The sequence below is a fragment of the Hyaena hyaena genome, unplaced genomic scaffold, assembly GCF_003009895.1.
Source record: "Hyaena hyaena isolate Hyena2069 unplaced genomic scaffold, ASM300989v1 scaffold_5, whole genome shotgun sequence".
NCBI classification, from domain to species: domain Eukaryota; kingdom Metazoa; phylum Chordata; class Mammalia; order Carnivora; family Hyaenidae; genus Hyaena; species Hyaena hyaena.
In genome coordinates, this window is record NW_024080637.1 from 7863573 (window position 1) to 7881650 (window position 18078).

At 44.3% G+C, this 18078-nt stretch overlaps 1 protein-coding gene and 1 non-coding gene across 3 annotated transcripts; one reads left to right on the forward strand and one right to left on the reverse strand.

Moving 5' to 3' along the window:
* Nucleotides 1-246: 246 nt before the first annotated feature.
* On the reverse strand, nucleotides 247-17343 carry SHISAL2A (shisa like 2A). Of its 2 annotated transcripts, none has more exons than XM_039239062.1 (3): nucleotides 16926-17343; nucleotides 10269-10408; nucleotides 247-527 (listed from the first exon to the last, which is right to left on the reverse strand). In XM_039239062.1, exons 1-3 carry the CDS (start codon nucleotides 17105-17107, stop codon nucleotides 274-276), a joined length of 576 nt encoding a protein of 191 aa, XP_039094993.1. In that variant the 5' UTR covers nucleotides 17108-17343; the 3' UTR covers nucleotides 247-273. The 2 variants fall into 2 exon arrangements, with proteins under 2 accessions (XP_039094993.1, XP_039094983.1); XM_039239052.1 differs by having other exon boundaries at nucleotides 247-542.
* TRNAK-UUU lies at nucleotides 1187-1259 on the forward strand. Its single transcript has one exon. It is a non-coding gene; the product is annotated as a tRNA-Lys (tRNA).
* Nucleotides 17344-18078: the final 735 nt, after the last annotated feature.

Sequence of the window (18078 nt, forward strand, 5' to 3'; positions counted from 1 at the left end):
GGTTCCTCTGAGCCTCCAGAGGCCCCAGGCTTCCTTCTGATTCCATGGAGTTGTTACTGACCATTTCCCTGGGACTCATGTCTAAATTGTCTTAGGCCCACAGTAGGCCAGGCACAGCAGTATAAGTGGATGCAAAACAGGGCCTGGGTGGGATTGCTGGGGAAAGCCCTCAATTATCCTCCCAGGCTCCAAGGTCCCTTTGATCACCCCACCCCCACCTTTCATGGAAAAGAGGCTCCAGAAAAGGATGATTTAGAGACATTTATTGGATATTTATGGGGCTGGTCCACATGGGTCTAGGTTTGGGACAGAGGCCTCCTCAGGGCTGCCTGGAATGTCACTGGCAGTCATTGTGGCCATGAAGCAGTGCTGGAGAAGGCATTTGGGGTCCGTAGCCTGCTCCTCATTGAAGTCCAGCTGTGGGTTCAGGAAAGGGTGATTCTGCCCATGGGTGCTCACTCCTTGCACTTCCATCAAATCGCCTGTTTTCCCACCATGGAAGTCAGGGGGTGCCTCCTCCTTGTGGTCTGGAAAACAGCAGGCTGAAGGCATGGGGTTTCCTCGTGCAGACCTTCCTCCCCCCAGTCACATACACCCTGGCTAATTTCCCTGAGTGCTTACCTTGGAGGACTATTCTCATAGTTTTGAATTCATCATTCGCTTAACAAATATTTATTAACATACTACATCATTCACTAGGAGCTATCAGTGTTTCTAATGAACTTAAAGTCTACTGGGAGAGACAGACAATACACACTTGTTAGGAAAAATGAAGACTTGACCATAAACCCATAAGGTTGGTACTATTAAAAACTCATTTTATAGATGAATATACAGGCTGACTACACAGCTAGAATGCAGACAAGTGCTGGAAAAATTTTAAATATACATTATTCTCTTCTTTAAGAACAGATTCCATGACTCTCTTCAGCTACTGCTTTATTCTTTCCTCTTCTTGTATATGAGCTTGAAAGAAGGCTCGCTTGGCCTTAGTATTCCCTGTTTCCCATTCATAACTTATTCTGCTGCAATTTACTTGGTTTCTGCCCCAACATGCCTCAAAATGTTTTGTTACTAAATGTCGAGGTCACTTACAATCCTTATCTCCCTTGACTTATCAGGAGCATTTGACACAATTGAGCATTCCTGCTTTTTTGAATAAAAAGTGCATCAGGTGTTCAGGGGCACCTGGCTGGCTCAATTGGTAGGGCATGTGACTTTTGATCTCAGGGTTGTGGGTTTGAGCCCCATGTTGGGTATAGAGAGTACTTACAAATAAACTTTAAGAAAACTGTATCAAGTGTTCAAGCCAGAAATGTGAGTCCTGCAGATTCCACCAATCACCGTCTTCCATATTCACCCATTTCTCTACATCTTCAAGGCCACCAACCTCAGTCAGGCTTTCATCTTCTTCCTCCAAGACCAGTGGAACAGCCTTCAGTTAGACCCCCTCCAGTATATCCTCTAGTTTGTTGCCAGAGAGAACTTTTTAAAGTCAAGTGGGTGCATGTACTGTTTTTTCTCAAAAGCCTTCAATGTCTTCCCATTACCTGCATCCTTGGGGTGGCATCCAAGGCTCTTCATGTACTAATCCAATTCCTTCTCTTTAGCTTCATTACTCTCATCATTCCCTTAAGAATTCTACCTTTGGGACACCAAGGTTTTCATTGTTCCCTAAATAGTTCCATTCCTTCACATCTCTGATGTTTTGCTTATGCTATTTCTTCTGATTAGAATGACATTTCATATCTTCTGTCTAGAAAATGCCTATGTTTTAAGACCCATCAGTGGGGGGTATCCAGGAAGAATGATGCCTTCAAAACTAAGGGAAGGGTGAATTTCAAGAAGGAAATTGTATTGGACATTGGAGTTGGCTACCTAACATACATTCCACCTCTTCCCACCTGTTAATAGCAATTATATTTGGGTGGTATTGGCCCTATCCCAGCTCCAGGAGTGGGGCCTGGTTGGTCTGAGCCAATTGGGTAATCCCATTCCTTTGCCACATGGATTGGCAATGGATGCATAGCATTGGTTTAGGGTTGGACACGTGACCTGAATGGTCCAATAAGAGTAGAGCTCACACCTTCCTCCTTGAAAGAAGGGATAGTTCCCTCCTCTTCCTGGCTAGAAGGAAACAAAAAGCTAGTGGTCCCAGGGACTGCTGGTAGCCAACTTACTACCATAAGAAAACTCAGCCTGAGGATTAGGCCAACACAAAATAGAGGGTAGAGCTGAGAAAATCTTAGGGATGGAGACACAAGCCTAAAAACATAGTGAACTTCTATTCAAATCATGCATAAAGCCCACCTGACTTTTGGACTTCTCACCTACAGAGCTAATAGATTTCCTTTGTTTTCCTTTGAACTTTCTATTTTTAAATAATTTAAGACTCATATGAAGTTACAAAAATAGTAGAGAGTTGCAGTTTACCCTTCATCTAGCTTTCCCCAATGGTAACATCTTAAATAACCACAGAATAACTTTAAAGCTAGGAGACTGACATTGATACAATATGACTAATTAAACTACAAATCCTATTTGGTCTCTACCAGTTTTTATATGTACCCCCCCTTTTTTTTTTTTTTTTTTGGTATATGGTACTGTCAAAGTTTATCACATATATAGAAATATGATCACTGCCACAGTCAGGATAGAGAACTGTTTCATCACCACAGAAAAACTTCCTCATGCTATCTCTTTATAGTCAGACCTTCCTCCTAAGCCTAACTCCTGGTAACCACTAACCTATTCTCCATTACTATAATTTTGTCCTTCCAGAAGTGTTATATAAATAGAAATATATAGTATACCACCTTTTGAGATCGGCTTTTTTTATTTGACATAATACCCTTGAGATCCATTTAAGTTGTTGTATGTATCAATAGTGCATTCCTTTTTATGGCTGCATGTGTCCCACTGTATCGTTGTACCATCTGCTCATTGAAGGATAACTGGGTTGTTTCCAGTTTTCATCAATTACAAACAAAGCTGCTATGAGCATTGGTGTATAGGTTTTGTGCAGACAATCATTTTCATTTCTCTAGGATAAACACCTAGGAGTGTGATTGCTGATTTGTATGGTATAGTGGGCTGAACGGTGGCCCCCAAGGATATCAGGTCCTAATCTCTGGAAACCTGTGAATGTTACCTTATATGGTAAAGTTTTGCAGGTGTGATTAAATTAATGATTTTGCGAAGAGATTATCCTGAATTATCCGGGTGGGTCCTAAATGCCAGTACAACTGCCTTTTTAAGAGAAAGGCAGAGGGAGGTGGACACACACAGAGTGATGTGAAGATACATGTAGTGTGTGATTGGAGTGATATAGAAAAGGAATGCTGGCAGTCACCAGGAACCGGACAAGGCAGAGAATAGATTCTCACCTGGAACCTTTGATTTCAACCCAATGAAACTGATTTGGAACGTGAGATAATTAATATATTTCTGTTATGATGAGCCACGAAGTTTGTGGTCATTTGTTACAGGGGCTGTAGGAAACTAATTCGTACAATAAGTATATGTTTAACTTTATGAAAACACCAAGTTTATGGATGATGAGAGTGAGTGATTAATGATCTCCCTCTAACACCTTTTAGAGGGAGAATTGAACTCTTGTCTCTCATTTCCCCCGTTTTTGTATCTTATTAAATGTATCTAGGTTGGAATATCACCTCTAAACTCACTTCATTCATCTCATCTGCAAAATAGGCTTGATAATAACCACTTGACAGAGTAGTTGAGCAGGTTAAATGGGATAAGGTGTTTAAAGCATAGCGCCCAGCACAACAGTAGGAACTCAGTCACCCTTCTGATCAAGCTAGTTCCTCCCAAAGTACCAGAGTAAGAAAGTTATGGTCTTTGTTGCATCCTGAATGTGGGGGATGGGGTTGGGGTGGGTGTGCTAGGATAGTATAGAATGCCTGGGCAGCAAAAAGAACCTATTTTCAGAAGCTCGGTTCCATTTCCACTCTGCTCTTACTAAGGTACTCACTCCCTACGCTGCCCTTGTCCCCACAGTCAGGTATCATGGCCCCAAAATATAGTGCAATGATCATAGTCTTTAGAGTCTGGGAGACTGGGCTTAATACCTCAGGAACACAAGCTCACTAGCTGTGCGGCCTTGGCTAATTCACTTCCCTTGACTAAGCCTTGGTTCCTTCTGCTGTAAAATGGGGCTAATGATCTCTCCACAGGTCCTACCAGAGAAGGAGACAGAAGTGAAAAATCTTTCTTTGTAAGGGTAAAGCTCTGATGAATGTAAGACAGTGGGCCTATAAACTGTCTCAGATGCAGATGGGGTGCCTGGGTGGCTCAGTCAGTTAAGCATCTGACTTGGGCTCAGGTCATGATCTCACATTTTATGGGTTCAAGCCCTACATTGGGCTCTGTCCTAACAGCTCGAAGCCTGGAGCCTACTTTGGATTCTGTGTCTCCCTCTCTCTCTGCCCTTCCCCCATTCACACTCTATCTCTCTCTCAAAAACAAATAAACATTAAAAAAATTTTTTTAAATTTTTTTAAATGTTTTTTATTTATTTCTAAGAGAGAGAGAGAGACACCGTGAGCAGGGGAGGGTCAGAGAGAGAGGGAGTCACAGACTGAAACAGGCTCCAGGCTCTGAGCTGGCAGTCAGCACAGACCCCGACGCGGGGCTCGAACCCACGAACCACGAGATCATGACCTAAGCGAAAGTCGGACGCTTAACCGACTAAGCCACCCAGGCGCCCCTAAAAAAATTTTTTTTAACTGTCTCAGATGCAGGAGGGACGAGAAGCTCCTGGGTACACGCTGTATGTTGGGAGGAAGGAGAGCATAGCACTTAATGAAGAAGGGGAGGAACTAAGAGCTGAGTTTGGGAAAAGTGCAGAGAGAGCTGAAAGCTATCACTTAGTAAAAGGTCAGGAAATGCAATTTCCATCTTAAAAATAAGCAAGGAGTGCATGTCTGGCTCACTCTCTTAGAGCATGTGACTCTTGATCTCAGGGTTGTGAGTTTGAGCCCCATGTAGAGATAACTCAAAAATGAAATCTTAAAAAAGAAACAAAGAAAGAAAAGAAAAGAAAAAGAAGAAGCAAAAAGCAAGAACACAATTGTCTCAAACCCTAGGGACTGAATAGACCACCCGGTGGCTGAGCTGTGAAAAGTAGAAGGGTAGTTTTCATTCACACGGCCAAGGGATGAACTATATTTCCTTCGAGTCAGAAAGGTTTAGGGGGATAAAATAGGGAGAGGTGAGGGGAGTAGTTCACAAGCAGGAACACCTCACAGACCTGGCCTGGCAACACAGAAAGAGTAGGACTTAGGAGGTAGAAAGACACATGTATTTGAATTCCAGTTCCACAGTTTACAAGCTATAAACCTTTGGGTAAGTCATCTAACCTCTCTGAGACCTGGTGTTCACATCTGTAAAAGGGGTGACAATAATTAACCTAGTTGGGAAAATTAGATGAGAGAGTGCATGTAAAGTTTCAGTGTCTGGCACATGGTGAGGACTTTCCTTTCACAGCACAGGGATAAGGAGAGAAAGGAGGGTGGAGGTTGAGCTGGCTCTGTCACTCACTCACTAGGTGACTTAGGGCCTCAGTCTGTAAAATCTTCATCTGTAAAATGGATAGCAATAAGATTTGGGCTCTGCCCCATTATTGTGAAGAGCAAATGAGATGGTGTATTTAGAGCTAGTTCATTCCTTTTAATATTGATATCATATTTCATTATTCCTCTACTGATGGACAGTTTGTTTCTAATAAAACAAGCTATCATAGATCTATCTTTACAAGCCTCTCCTAGTGCAACTATTTCTCTAAGGCAGGTAGTGGAATTATAGAGTATAGTGTATATATATGCATATTTTAGTTTCAATAGATACTGCCAAATTGCTCCACAAAGTGGTTGTACCAAGTTATTCTCTTTTTTTAAATAATTTTTTAAAAAAATTTATTTCTGAGAGAGAGAGAGAGAGAGAGAGACAGCGTGAGCAGGGGAGGGTCAGAGAGAGAGGGAGATACAGAATCTGAAGCAGGCCCCAGGCTCTGAGCTAGCTGTCAGCACAGAGCCCGACATGGGGCTCGAACCCACAAACCGTGGGATCATGACCTGAGCCAAAGTCAGACGCTTAACCGACTGAGCCACCCAGGTGCCCCAAGTTATTCTCTTACCAGTAGCATATGACACTATCAATTCCTCATACCCAACTTCTCACTATTAATATGATCCATTTTTGGACTTTTGCCAGTGTAATTGATCTTTTAAGTTTATTTATTTTTTTAGTAATTTCTATCCCCAATGTGGGGCTTGAACTCACGACCCCGAGATCAAGAGTCACATGCTCTTCTGACTGAGACAGCCAGGCACCCCGCCAATGTAATTGTTTTAAAAAGTTACATCATTCTTAAGTTGCATTCTTCTGGTTATTCGTCAGGCTGAGCATCTTTTCATGTGTACTGAGCATTTGTATTTCTTTTTTTGTAGATTATGTTGTTCTCATTTGTTTAAAGATATGCCTATATATTCTGGATATCGACCTCATCTCTATTTTATATATAGTTGATTCTCATAATTCAGTTGTTAAACTTTTTTTCACATTTATTTTTTTAAGTTTATTGATTTATTTTGAGAGAGACAGAGAGCGTGAGCAGAGGAGGGGCAGAGAGAGGGAGAGAGAAAATTCCAAGCACTGACAGTGCAGAGCCCAATGGGGGCTTGATCCCACAACCACGAGATCATGACCTGAGCCAAAATCAAGAGTTGGACACTCAACTGACTGAGCCACCCAGGCACCCTGTAGTAGTTATATTCTATAAAGTCATCACAAATGCTGAATTAATGAATACTGAATCATTGCTCCTGGGGGAATGCTAGGTTAGGTTCTTGTGAGCCTCTGGTCACAGCAGTTTTGTCATCTGACCAGTACATAAATTTGTTTTATGTGTGTTTCTGTTTGAAGACACATTGTTTAATATATATTGTTGATTCGTTAACATTGAACTCATGACCAACAGTATTATATCTCCTGCCCAAACAAGGTTTATCTAACACATGTGTTTTCTCCATAAGGCACATCACAGCAGCCTTCTTATGCTTAGGAACAGTAGACAATATTTCAGCACTATATTTGGGGACCATTTTAAACAGTGAAATTAACAAAAATCACAAAAATGCAAAACATATGGCACTAAATATATACTTGTTTACAGTATGAGAGCTGAAAACAAGACAGAGTATAGCCTTGTTTAACCTCAGCTGGGTGTGGGTCTGATGGGAGAACTCAAACTTTTTGCTGCTCTGCACATGTCCGCATCCACAAATGACCTCCAAAACACTGTAAATATTGATTTTGAGGTTACAGATAAATTTTAGCAAGTAGGATTGTCTATATGTGTGTATTTATCTTTATGTTTATAATAACTTTGCAGTCATCATTTGTTTTGTAATGTTATTTATATATCTTTTGTCTTTTTAAAAACAATTTTTTTAAGTTTATTTATTTATTTTGAGAGAGACAGAGAGACCATGAACAGGGGAGGGGCAGAGAGAGAGAGGAAAAGAGAGAGAATCCCAAGCAGGCTCCACACTGCCAGTGCAGAGGCTCGAACTCACAAAAGTGTGAGATCATGACCTGAGCCAAAACTGAGTTGGACGCTTAACTGACTGAGCCACTCAGGTGCTCCACTTTTCTCTTACTTTTATTTCATGTCTACTTGGATTTGATGAAGGCAAATTTGCCAATTCTCTTATTTAAAAAAATTAAGTGTTTTAGTCAAATTCCTACATTTTAATCAATCTGTTTCTGGACTCTCTTTTTATTATAGGTTTTTTTTTTAACATTGGCAGTATTTAGCAATTTTTAAAAAATGTTTTATTTATTTCTAGGCGAGAGAGAGACAGTGTGAACAGGGGAGGGTCAGAGAGAGAGGGAGTCACAGACTGAAACAGGCTCCAGGCTCAGAGCTGGCAGTCAGCACAGAGCCCGAAGCAGGGATCGAACCCACGAACCACGAGATCATGACCTAAGAGAAAGTCGGACGCTTAACCGACTAAGCCACCCAGGCGCCCCAACATTGGCAGTATTTGATTTGGGGTTGCATAATTCTTTATTGTGGAGTGTTGTCTTCTGTATTGTAGGATATTTAATAGCATCCCTGAATCGCTGGCCTCTATCAAGAGATACCTTCCCCAGTTGCAACAACCAAAGATGTCTCCAGACATTGCCAAATGTCCCTGGGGGACGAATGTGCAAATTAGCACAGCATTGCTAATTCTGTCAGTTGCTGTGCCAATATCAAGCGGACAATGTATCTTCTTAAAATGTCTGTTATCTGATGGGTTACGTCCCTCCTTTCTTTTCCTTTTTTTAAAAAAAATTTTTAATGTTTATTTTTAAGAGAGAGAAAGAGAGAGAGCGAGCGTGTGAGCATGCGTGCGCACGCGTGTGAGTGAGAGAAGGGCAGAGAGAGAGGGAGACCCAGAATCCAAAGCAGGCTCAAGGCTCCAAGCTGTCAGCACAGAGCCTAATGTGGAGCTTGAACTCATGAACCATGAGATCATGACCTGAGCCAAAACCAAGAGTTGGTTGCTCAACTGACTGAACCACTTGGGTGCCCTTCTTGTTTCTTTTCCAAAATTGTTTTGTTTAGTCTCTCCCTTTATTCTTCTAGATTAATTTTAGAACTAACTTGAAAAATTCCATAAAACATTTTGTTGAGATTTTTATTTATAGATTAATTTTGGAAGAACTGATATGTCTATGATATTGAGCCTTCCTTTCCACATACATGCCATATCTCATGAGGTAGTTTCTTTCATGCCTTTCATTAACTTCTATGCTTTTTCTCTGTAAAATTTAAAGCCTGGGATGTCTCTGGTCTCCCTGGGCTGTCTGGGTCTATGCTCAGGGCTTTCTTCCTATTCCCTTGTCACTGCCTCCCATGTTCCTGACTACAAGGAACCAGAAGAATCCTTCTACCCTCATCCCTTCTGCTTTTCATTGCTCAGCAAACAGCAGGATTATTCATTGTATCAAGACCAGAGAAGGGTTCTTATGCTGTTGTTTGTTACATAAGTTAAGTTGCAAAACTTATCTTTTACAACTGAAAAAGCCCTCTCTGTCTTTTCTGAAAGTTAGCTACTACCCACCTTTCTACGTCCCTGATAATTGCCGCCCTCGCTTCTTCTGCTTAGCTTAAATTCCTCCCCTGTCCTGCCTGGCCTTATTTCCTGTGGGGCCTCATGGTGAATGACCCAGTCACTGCATAACTCTTACCCAGAACTGCCCACACACTTTTACCCATTATTTACCCTAACCCAGAATGCCTTTTCTTCTTTTACCCAACCAACAACTTTGCTAACTCAGCACTCATTCAAATCTACTCCCGTTTGGGTGGGCAGAAGAAAGAGCATGATTCAAGGTAGAAAAACATGAGCTGAATTTCAGCCATACCTTTAAAATATATATATATATATATATATATATATTTTTTTTTTTTAAAGGAGGCTGCCCACCTAATGTGGAGCTTGACCTCAGGACTCCATTATCAAAAGTCACACGCTCTACCTACTAAGCCAGCCAGACACCCACTTAGCCTTACCATTTATTACTTGTGACACTTTGAATTAAGTCATCTAATCTGTCTTAGCCTTGATTCTCTCATCTGTAAAATGGAGATAATAATATTCATTTTGAGCGTTTTTTGCCAAACTATACAGAAAGATCATTTGCCAGTAGGGACTTGTATCTTTCACAATACCTTGTAGAGATCGTAAAAATGTGTGCAATAAAGACTTATGAAAAAGCAACACTTTTTTGGGGTGGGGGACCTTTGAGACTCTAGATGGCTTGTGCTAATGAAGGAAGGGGTAGTCCAAAAATTCAGATTATCAAAAAAATAACTATTTAATTTCTGAACAAACTGAGTTTGGGGAGCAGCAAATTTTTCTTCTTAATTCTATTTTGTTTGGGATAATATTAAAATCAGTTTTCATTCCCTAAGGCTAAGATGAAAACATTGTCTTAGAAAATCCACAAGACAGATTAATCTTTGTGTGACAAATAGAATCTTGACTATATCAAATTATTTTGATAAACACTGAGCACATGTGAGCTTGGGATGAAAACGTTCAGACCATGAACCTCCTAAAAATGTGCTGCTGCTTCAGGATATTCTAGTAACACTCATGAAGCAAATGTTTCATATGTCATTTCTAAATATCTCCTCTCTGTAAAGGTGCTTGCCTGTTCAATACAAGGAAATCATGAGGCCTGTTTCTTACCTGTAGGCTGTAAGCTTAAGCCTGGGTCCAACTTCGTGTGGGGCTTTGAGCTGATGAACAGGTAACAGAGCACACAGGCAGTGACAATGAAGGCCAGGAGAACCACAGCTGCTATGGACAGGCCCACCAGAGCTCCGATACTGGGGAGAGAACACAGGAGGGAGCTGAGTGTTGGGAAGGGACTTGGGAGGCAGCCTGTTAGATGAGAAGTGTTGTAGATATTGTAGGAATCAGCTTCAACCTTTATTCTGTCTCTACTTGTCTTAGACTTTCTGCACCTAAGCATGAGAGAGCATTAGCTATATGCCAAGTACTCACCATATATGTAACACGACATGCTTCAGTGCCCCCACGTAGTTGGGACTCAGTATGTGTTCTCTTTCTTTTTTCTTTTAATGTTTATTTATTTTTGAGAGACAGAGTGACAGAGCTTGAGCACAGGAGGAGAAGAGAGAGACATACAGAAACTGAAGCAGGCTCCAGGCTCCAAGCTGTCAGCACAGAGCCCGACGTGGGGCCTGAACTCAAGAACCATGAGATCATGACCTGAGTCGAAGTCGGTCATCTAACCGACTGAGCCACCCAGGCGCCCGATGTTCCCTCTCTTCTCTTCTCCTTCTCTCTCTACTTTCTTCAACTTGCTTTCTCCCCAGGGAGCTGGAGATGGTCTTAAAGAGCCCTCCCCATGATACTGTTACTTAAAAATCAATACACATAGTAACCCTTAGTTAAAAATCAGCTGTCCTTCCAGGCTCAAGATAATTTCTGACCCACCCTCCAGTAGGGTCATCGTACCAGTGTGGATTCCATGTCTAGAATACCTCCTCACTGCTGTTCCTTCACCCTCTAACCTCACCACCTCTGCCCCAAGTCAAGCCTTAGTTACCTGGTCTCCAGACAACTACCTCCTGGCTCATTTTGGAGCCACTTTCTTTCCTGTTTCACATGATTCCTCCCCATCATCTCCCCACATTAGAATTTTACCTGTCCTGGAAAGACCATCTCAAATGTGTCCTCCTCAACAATGCTTTCTTTGGCCATCTTTCCCCCCACCCAACCATCCAGGCCAATCCATCCAGAACACTTTACTCAGGGCCTTTAGTACTTCAGGCAGCCCTGAGCAGAGGGCTTTGGAACCAAACCTACTTGGGTTAGAAGCCAGGTATGTAACAACTCACTCTGAGATCTTGATGAATTATTATACTTTTTGAGCCTCAGCGTCTTTGTCTGAAAAGTGAAAATGATCAAAACACAGTACTTCACAGATGGTAGTAAGGATGAATAATATATATAATATTCTTGGCACATAGTGGGTGTTCAACATATTCCTCATGTGTTCCTTGAAGGCAGAGTCAGACCATATATAATCAGCGTTGTCCTCCCCTTGTAGAAGCCCTGGCACATAGTAGGAATTTAGTAAATATTACCAAGGATCTACTGTGCGTCAGGCACTGTGAGATGTTCTCCTAGCAGTGGGGGATAGATAGGTAGGGGGCAGGCTTTGTTTGTGTGCCCTTCCCGTCTATGATTCATTCTCCAGCTTTTCTGCCCACCCTTCTCTCTGACCCCAGCCCCTGACTCCTACCCGTGCCACTTCTGCCAGATTTTGCTTCCAGCAAGCTGATGACTTATTTCCCACCTAGCTGATGGCTAACTTCCACTAAACAGAAACACCTCAGAGCTTTGGGGAATCTATCTTCCCACGGCTAAATAAAGTATTATTACTTTTAAGTTTATTTATTTATTTGGGCGGGGGGGAGGGGCAGAGAGAGGGAGAGAGCGAGAATCCCAAGCAGGCTCTGCTCTGAGATGCAGGGCTTGAACCCACAAACCATGAGATCATGACCCGAGCTGAAACCAAGAGTTGGACACTTAACCAACTGAGCCACCCAGGCACCACTGGCTAAATTATTGAACACTCCTGCAGTGGAATAGTACAGAGCCATTAAAAACAGATTTTCAAATATTATTTAAGATTGAGAATAAATTCTGATGGGAAAATGTTAAGTGAAAAGAGTAGGACACACTACTAAATATATAGCATAATCCCAACTTAAATAAACATAAACATATACGAAATTATACCTCTTTAAGGTTGGATAGAAATATGTCAAATTGCTAACAGCCTCCCTCTGGGAGTAGTGCAGGCTGTGGATGTCCTGTCTGTGTCCCATTGGGTCTTATAATTGTAGAATATTCTGGCCAGAATTTCAAATGCCAGCATCTGCATCCTTTTGCCTGAGAGTTTTCTTGGGGCAGAACAGTCTTTGTCTGTATACAAAGCAGGTCAGAAGTACAGGAAAATTTAATGCCTTCCTTCTCTCATCAGCATACAAGCAGTGACTGACAGAAATACGTATATAAATACCCAGTTTCCTGGTTCTCAGGTGGGATTACTCTGAGGTATAATTTCTTTTCTTTTTAATTTTTTAATGTTTTATTTATTTCTAGGAGAGAGAGAGAGAGAGACAGCGTGAGCAGGGGAGGGTCAGAGAGAGAGGGAGACACAGAATCTGAAGACAGGCGACAGGCTCTGAGCTAGCTGTCAGCACAGAGCCCGACGCGGGGCTCGAACCCATGAACCGTGAGATCATGACCTGAACCGAAGTCGGACGCTTAACCGACTGAGCCACCCAGGCACCCCAGAGGTATAATTTCTGCAATGGCTGGCAGAGTTCAGTAGGTTTACACTCCGGGGACCCTCCGTGGTGACACACCATCATTTGCTCCTACCCTTCCTGGCCTCTCTCCGCACCCTCTACCAATGTTTTCTAGGATGGCTTTCCATATAAACTACTTGCCCTCAAATCTTCGTTTCTGAGTCTTTTCGGGGGATCTGAGCTTAGACGCCTGATTTCCCAGGATTTCTTTCCTTTTTTGCTTCTCTTGTCCCTTCCGCATTTTCCACATTGAGCATGCAGTACCTTTTATTTCTTATAAGTACTTTAATTAAACATTATTTCCTTTTTGAAATATCATCACTGTTTATAAGGAAGACTTGTGCTCCAGTTGGGACCCCACACTTTACCTGGGGCATCTGCGGCTACCTCTAAAAGCAGGATCGTTTGAAGAATGGGCGAGAGAGCAGGGGGAATATATCCTAGATTAGCGATCAGTCGGGAAGCAGGCACTGTCTCTGATGATCTGTCTGGGGACAGAGGAACCGGCCCCAAGGACAGAGCCAGAAATGACAGGGGAGGCTCTAAGGCGGAAATGTGTGCTCGGTATAAGATGAACTTTAAATGATTAGCGTTGTCCCCAGGTGAATGTACTGCCTCAAGAGATAGAAGTTCTCTACGATTGCATCAATTTGTAAAGAACACCTGGATGAGTACACTTTTCAGTGAAGTTGGAGTTTCCTGCCCTGAAGAGCTGCTAGCTAGCCTTGTAGGGTTTCACAGATCTATAACTCTGAAAGATCACACTGTGACCTCTAGGAAAGAATGGGAAGGGTAGTCTAACATTTGGTAGGGCCTTTGAGTCAGGCAGTTCTAAGTTCAAATCTGGGTTCTGTCACATATAAACTGAAAAGCCCTTCATCTCTTGATCTTCATTTTCTTTATTTGCAGAGCTTCCTTTCTCACCGGGTGTCCATAAAGATTAAATGAGGTGGTGTATATACAGTGCCTGACAACCAATTCTGTCCTGCTGCAAGGCTGCTGCCTTTTGGCTCACATTCTGGTAAAAAACAGAGCTACTAATAGAGGGTGTTTGGAAAGTGGACCAGACATGTGATAGCACCAGCTGCTTCTCCACAGGGAGTCTTCACTTCCTGAGACACACTTTTAAAGACAGCAATTCTCCTTGAGCACTATTCAAGGAAACAATTGTTTACCTGGAGATTTTTATGTTTTTAAGGGCCAACTTTCATGAAAAAGGCCAAATGGAATCTAGAGCCAAACAAGGCTCTCCACTCTGCAATGGTGGGACTCTGAAGAGCACACCAGAGGGTCGTTTCAGGGGTTAGAGTACACTGACTACCTGGATGTCCTGGGGAGACCCTCAGTTCCTCCCCTCCACTTTGCAACTGTCTGTGATGTTTATGAACCACATTATGTCCAAGCCTAGGAAGAGTCAGCCCTGCACACTAAACCTTTCAACTGCTCTTGAGGTCACAGAATGTGAGCACATTGACATGCTTAGAGGTCACTCCGTCCAACTCTCTACCTCATTGTCTGAGCCACTAAAGCAGTCCACATATCACAAGCATTCAAGGCAACAGGAAGGACAACAGGGGTGTACAGGGAAGGAGTTATTAGAAGAGGGATGGGGTCTGGCTAGGTGCTGATGGGCTGTGTGTCTCCAAGAGCTAACACAGTGCCCAGAAGATAGTAGAGGGTCAATGAGTATCTTTTCAAATGATCTGAGTAGAGCGGGTTATGAGAAAGCCAGATTTAAACAGCTGTGCCACAGGCCTGGACTTGGGGCCAGACAGGCCTGAGCTCTGCCACTTGCTCTCACTAGGGCATTCCTGGATAGTAACTTAGCTCCTTGCAAATTTTCTCATCTGTAAAATGGAGAGAAGATGTGCCAGAGCTGTGAATGTGTGAATTCATCTGACTCTTAGTTGATCTTAGGTACTGTTCTTTAGACCTCAGTCTACCAATACATTGCTAGAAGATCTTGGACAATTCACTTCCATTCTCCAAGCTTCACTTTCCCTACCTATGAACTGGGGAAAGAAACTTCCTTTTACTGGGCATCTGCAATATATATTAGTCATTTTCACATGCATTATTTCACTGAATCCTCACAACAATTCCATGAGATATGTATTCCTATTGCTATTTTGAAGATGAAAAAAGAGACTTGGAGGGGTGCCTGGCTGGCTCAGTCAGAGCAGTATGTGACTTGGGGCCATTAGTTTAAGCCCCATGTTGGATGTAGAGATTACTAAAAAAATAAATAAACTTTAAAAAGAGTCACTCAGAGATAAATTGCCCTAATTCACGTAGCTATTACGTGACTGAGCCAAGGTTTGGACGGAGTTCTAACCACCCCCAAAGTTCTACACTGTCTCTGTACCTCGAAGGGAGGTCAGCACTGCCATATTTCAGCACCCAGCTTAGTGCTAAGTACACAGCGAGTCTTCAGCAAACCCTCCATTGTTACACTCTAGGTGCATGTCTTGTATCTCTGAATGGACTATGAGCTCCTTGGGGGCAGGGAATAATTGATTTCTGTGTCCCTATTGCCTAGCATTGCACCTGGCACAAAGCAAAGGCTATAATGAATGAATGAATGAATGAATGAATGAATATACGGGGGAATAGAGAATAAATTAATATAATTCCTCAGGTTACAGATAGCAGCCAAATGTGCAGGATCAGAAAACCTGGCCATCTGAAAATGATTTCAGAATTATAGATTGAGCAGTCTAGAAAGAGTGGTATCTGTAATTGTCAGTGGCATATGCCAAGGTGATTTCACCTCTTTATCTCATTTGGTCCTAGTCAGAAATTGGGGCAATCATTTATTATGCTCTTCATTTGATAGATGCAAAGACAGAGGCTCAGAGTGGCTTCTGCAGCAGACTGTCCTTTCCCATATCAAGGGTATGCAGCCTCCGGTCACATACCTCCAGGAACAGAAAAGTCACTGTCTACTGAGATGGCCTCCTCCATTTTTGTTGATGCTTGTTTTCCAGAGCAGGCTCAGGATCATGTACTATTTTCTGGATGAGGCCTTTAGAGACAGAGACAGACTGGGGCCCATTGTCCTCTTAGCACCACATTTCGGTTCCAGGAATGTCAGAGGCTGCCCTATGCACCCCCATCCCTAAACAGGTAGAGAAACTAAGGTCCTATGAGTGGGGATCCACCCAAATTACACTTCTGTTAATATAGCGTTAGCTGGCTTCTGCTGTAGCATTGTGCTGTTGATGAACTTGGAGGCAGCTCTAATCCCTTGGTCTCCTGCCTTAGCTCGGGAGTGGAGTACATCCCCAGTACCCACCCCAGAGCTTGGCACAGCTAAGTGCTCAGTAAGGGGTAGCTGAAAGAATGACTAAATATGAGGGGGGAGAAAGAGTTGAGGCTGGGCTAAGCTGGGATTGACTCAGGGTATGGTATTAGGTGAGGAGTAGGACTTGGGGCTGATATCTGGGTGTAGGGCAGACTATGTTTGGAGTCAGGGTTGGGGAGAAGAGCTGAGGTGGGTTGCCTGGAGGATTGGGTGGGGGAGGTTAGGGTTGGTGTTCAGTACCGCAGAGTGGGTAAAGTCAGGGATGATGTTGGCTGATGTTAAGATGGGGACCCTGGTTTGCATTTGGATGGGGGGCGGAGTTTGGGTTTCCTGTGAATGCAGGAGAAGAAGTATGGTGTCAGGGAGATGTATATAATCTGGGGCTGGTTTGAGGGCGGTAGAGTATGATGTTGGGATGGAGTTGATGACGTTGGAAGTAGGGATGGAGTTGGGGTGAGGTTCAAGCTTAGATCTGAATGGGGAAAGAGGTTACTGAGGGAGTTGAGTTGGTGACAGGATGAGGGCAAAGGTCAGGGTTGGGCCTGAGGGACTAAATGGCGGGTATGGTCCATGCTGATGTTGGGGCCGGCACCTGGGTGAGGACCGGGGGTTTAGCCCGCGCTGGGCCGAGGGTGCGCGAAGGGGCTAGGACTGGAGTGGGGTTCTAGCGGGGGTTAGGGCCACGGTCGGTACCTGAGCCACCACATGTAGCTGTGCTCGTAGGGAAAGAAGCTGTGCGGGTCGTCGCAGCAGTACTTGTGGTCGCGGAAGCCGCAGCAGAAGACGGCGGCCGCCTCGCCCCCCGGCCGCGGGCAGCTGAAGCCACGCACCACCTCCTGCTCGGCGCTCACGTAGCTCGTGCAGGCACCGCTCATCGCGCCCCGCGCCGGGCCCGCTGCCACCTCGGGCCACCAGACTGCCGGGCGAGGGACCGACGGAGACAGAACCGAGCCTGAGAAAGGCAGAGACTGAGGGGGAAAGAAGCGGAGAGAAGCAGCGAGATAGAGAGAGGCGCGGCGAGAGGCGCAGCGAAGCCGCGGTTAGAGACTTAGACTCCCCCAGGACTTAGAGAGGCGACAGGTACGCGGACGCGCGCAGCGGGAGGAGGTGTGAGGAGGAAGAAGAGGGAGGAAGAAGAGGGAGGAAGAGGAGGGAGGAGCGGTGGGAGTGGAGAGGGCTGGAAGTGGGGCGGGAGCGGGAGCCCGAGCGCGAGCGCAGGGTGGGGGCTGGAGGGACCGGATGGGAGCGCGACCCGCGCAGCAGCCGGGAGGTGGGAGCCGCCGGGGGAGGGGGGGACGGGGAGGGGAGAGGAGCCTCCTGGGTGCGGGTCTGTCTGTGCCTGCGCTTCCCCTACCCTCCTGCTGCGCTCCCGGGTTATGCACAGGAGTGCTGGGTGCTCAGACAGCACAAGTCCAGGGTGGCAGGGTGGGAATGGAAGCCACCGCCGCGGATTCCACACTTGCACTTGGACTCGCCTAGTGCTAGGCACTGTGTTCGACGCCGGCAGTCTCAGGGCAGTTCCAGGCTGGTGCGCGCCTCAGCGACCACTCAGTAGCGTCAGTATGGGGTGGTTAGTACACTGCTTAGCCTTCACGGCAACCCAGAGGGCCAGAGATTTTCAAACCCATTTTATAAATGAGAGCTAAGCGCCAGGGAGGTCATTTCCCCCAGTCCTCAAGCCCCTGAGATTTTGACGGGTCTGTCTGGTCTCCAAGCCCTTGTTCGTTCTGATGTTCTCATTGGGCCTCTTTTCCAGTGGACTTTTAAAAAAAAATTTATTCATTTTAGTTTATTCATTTTTGAGAGAGAGAGAGAGAGAGAGAGAGAGAGCTAGCAGTGGAGGGGC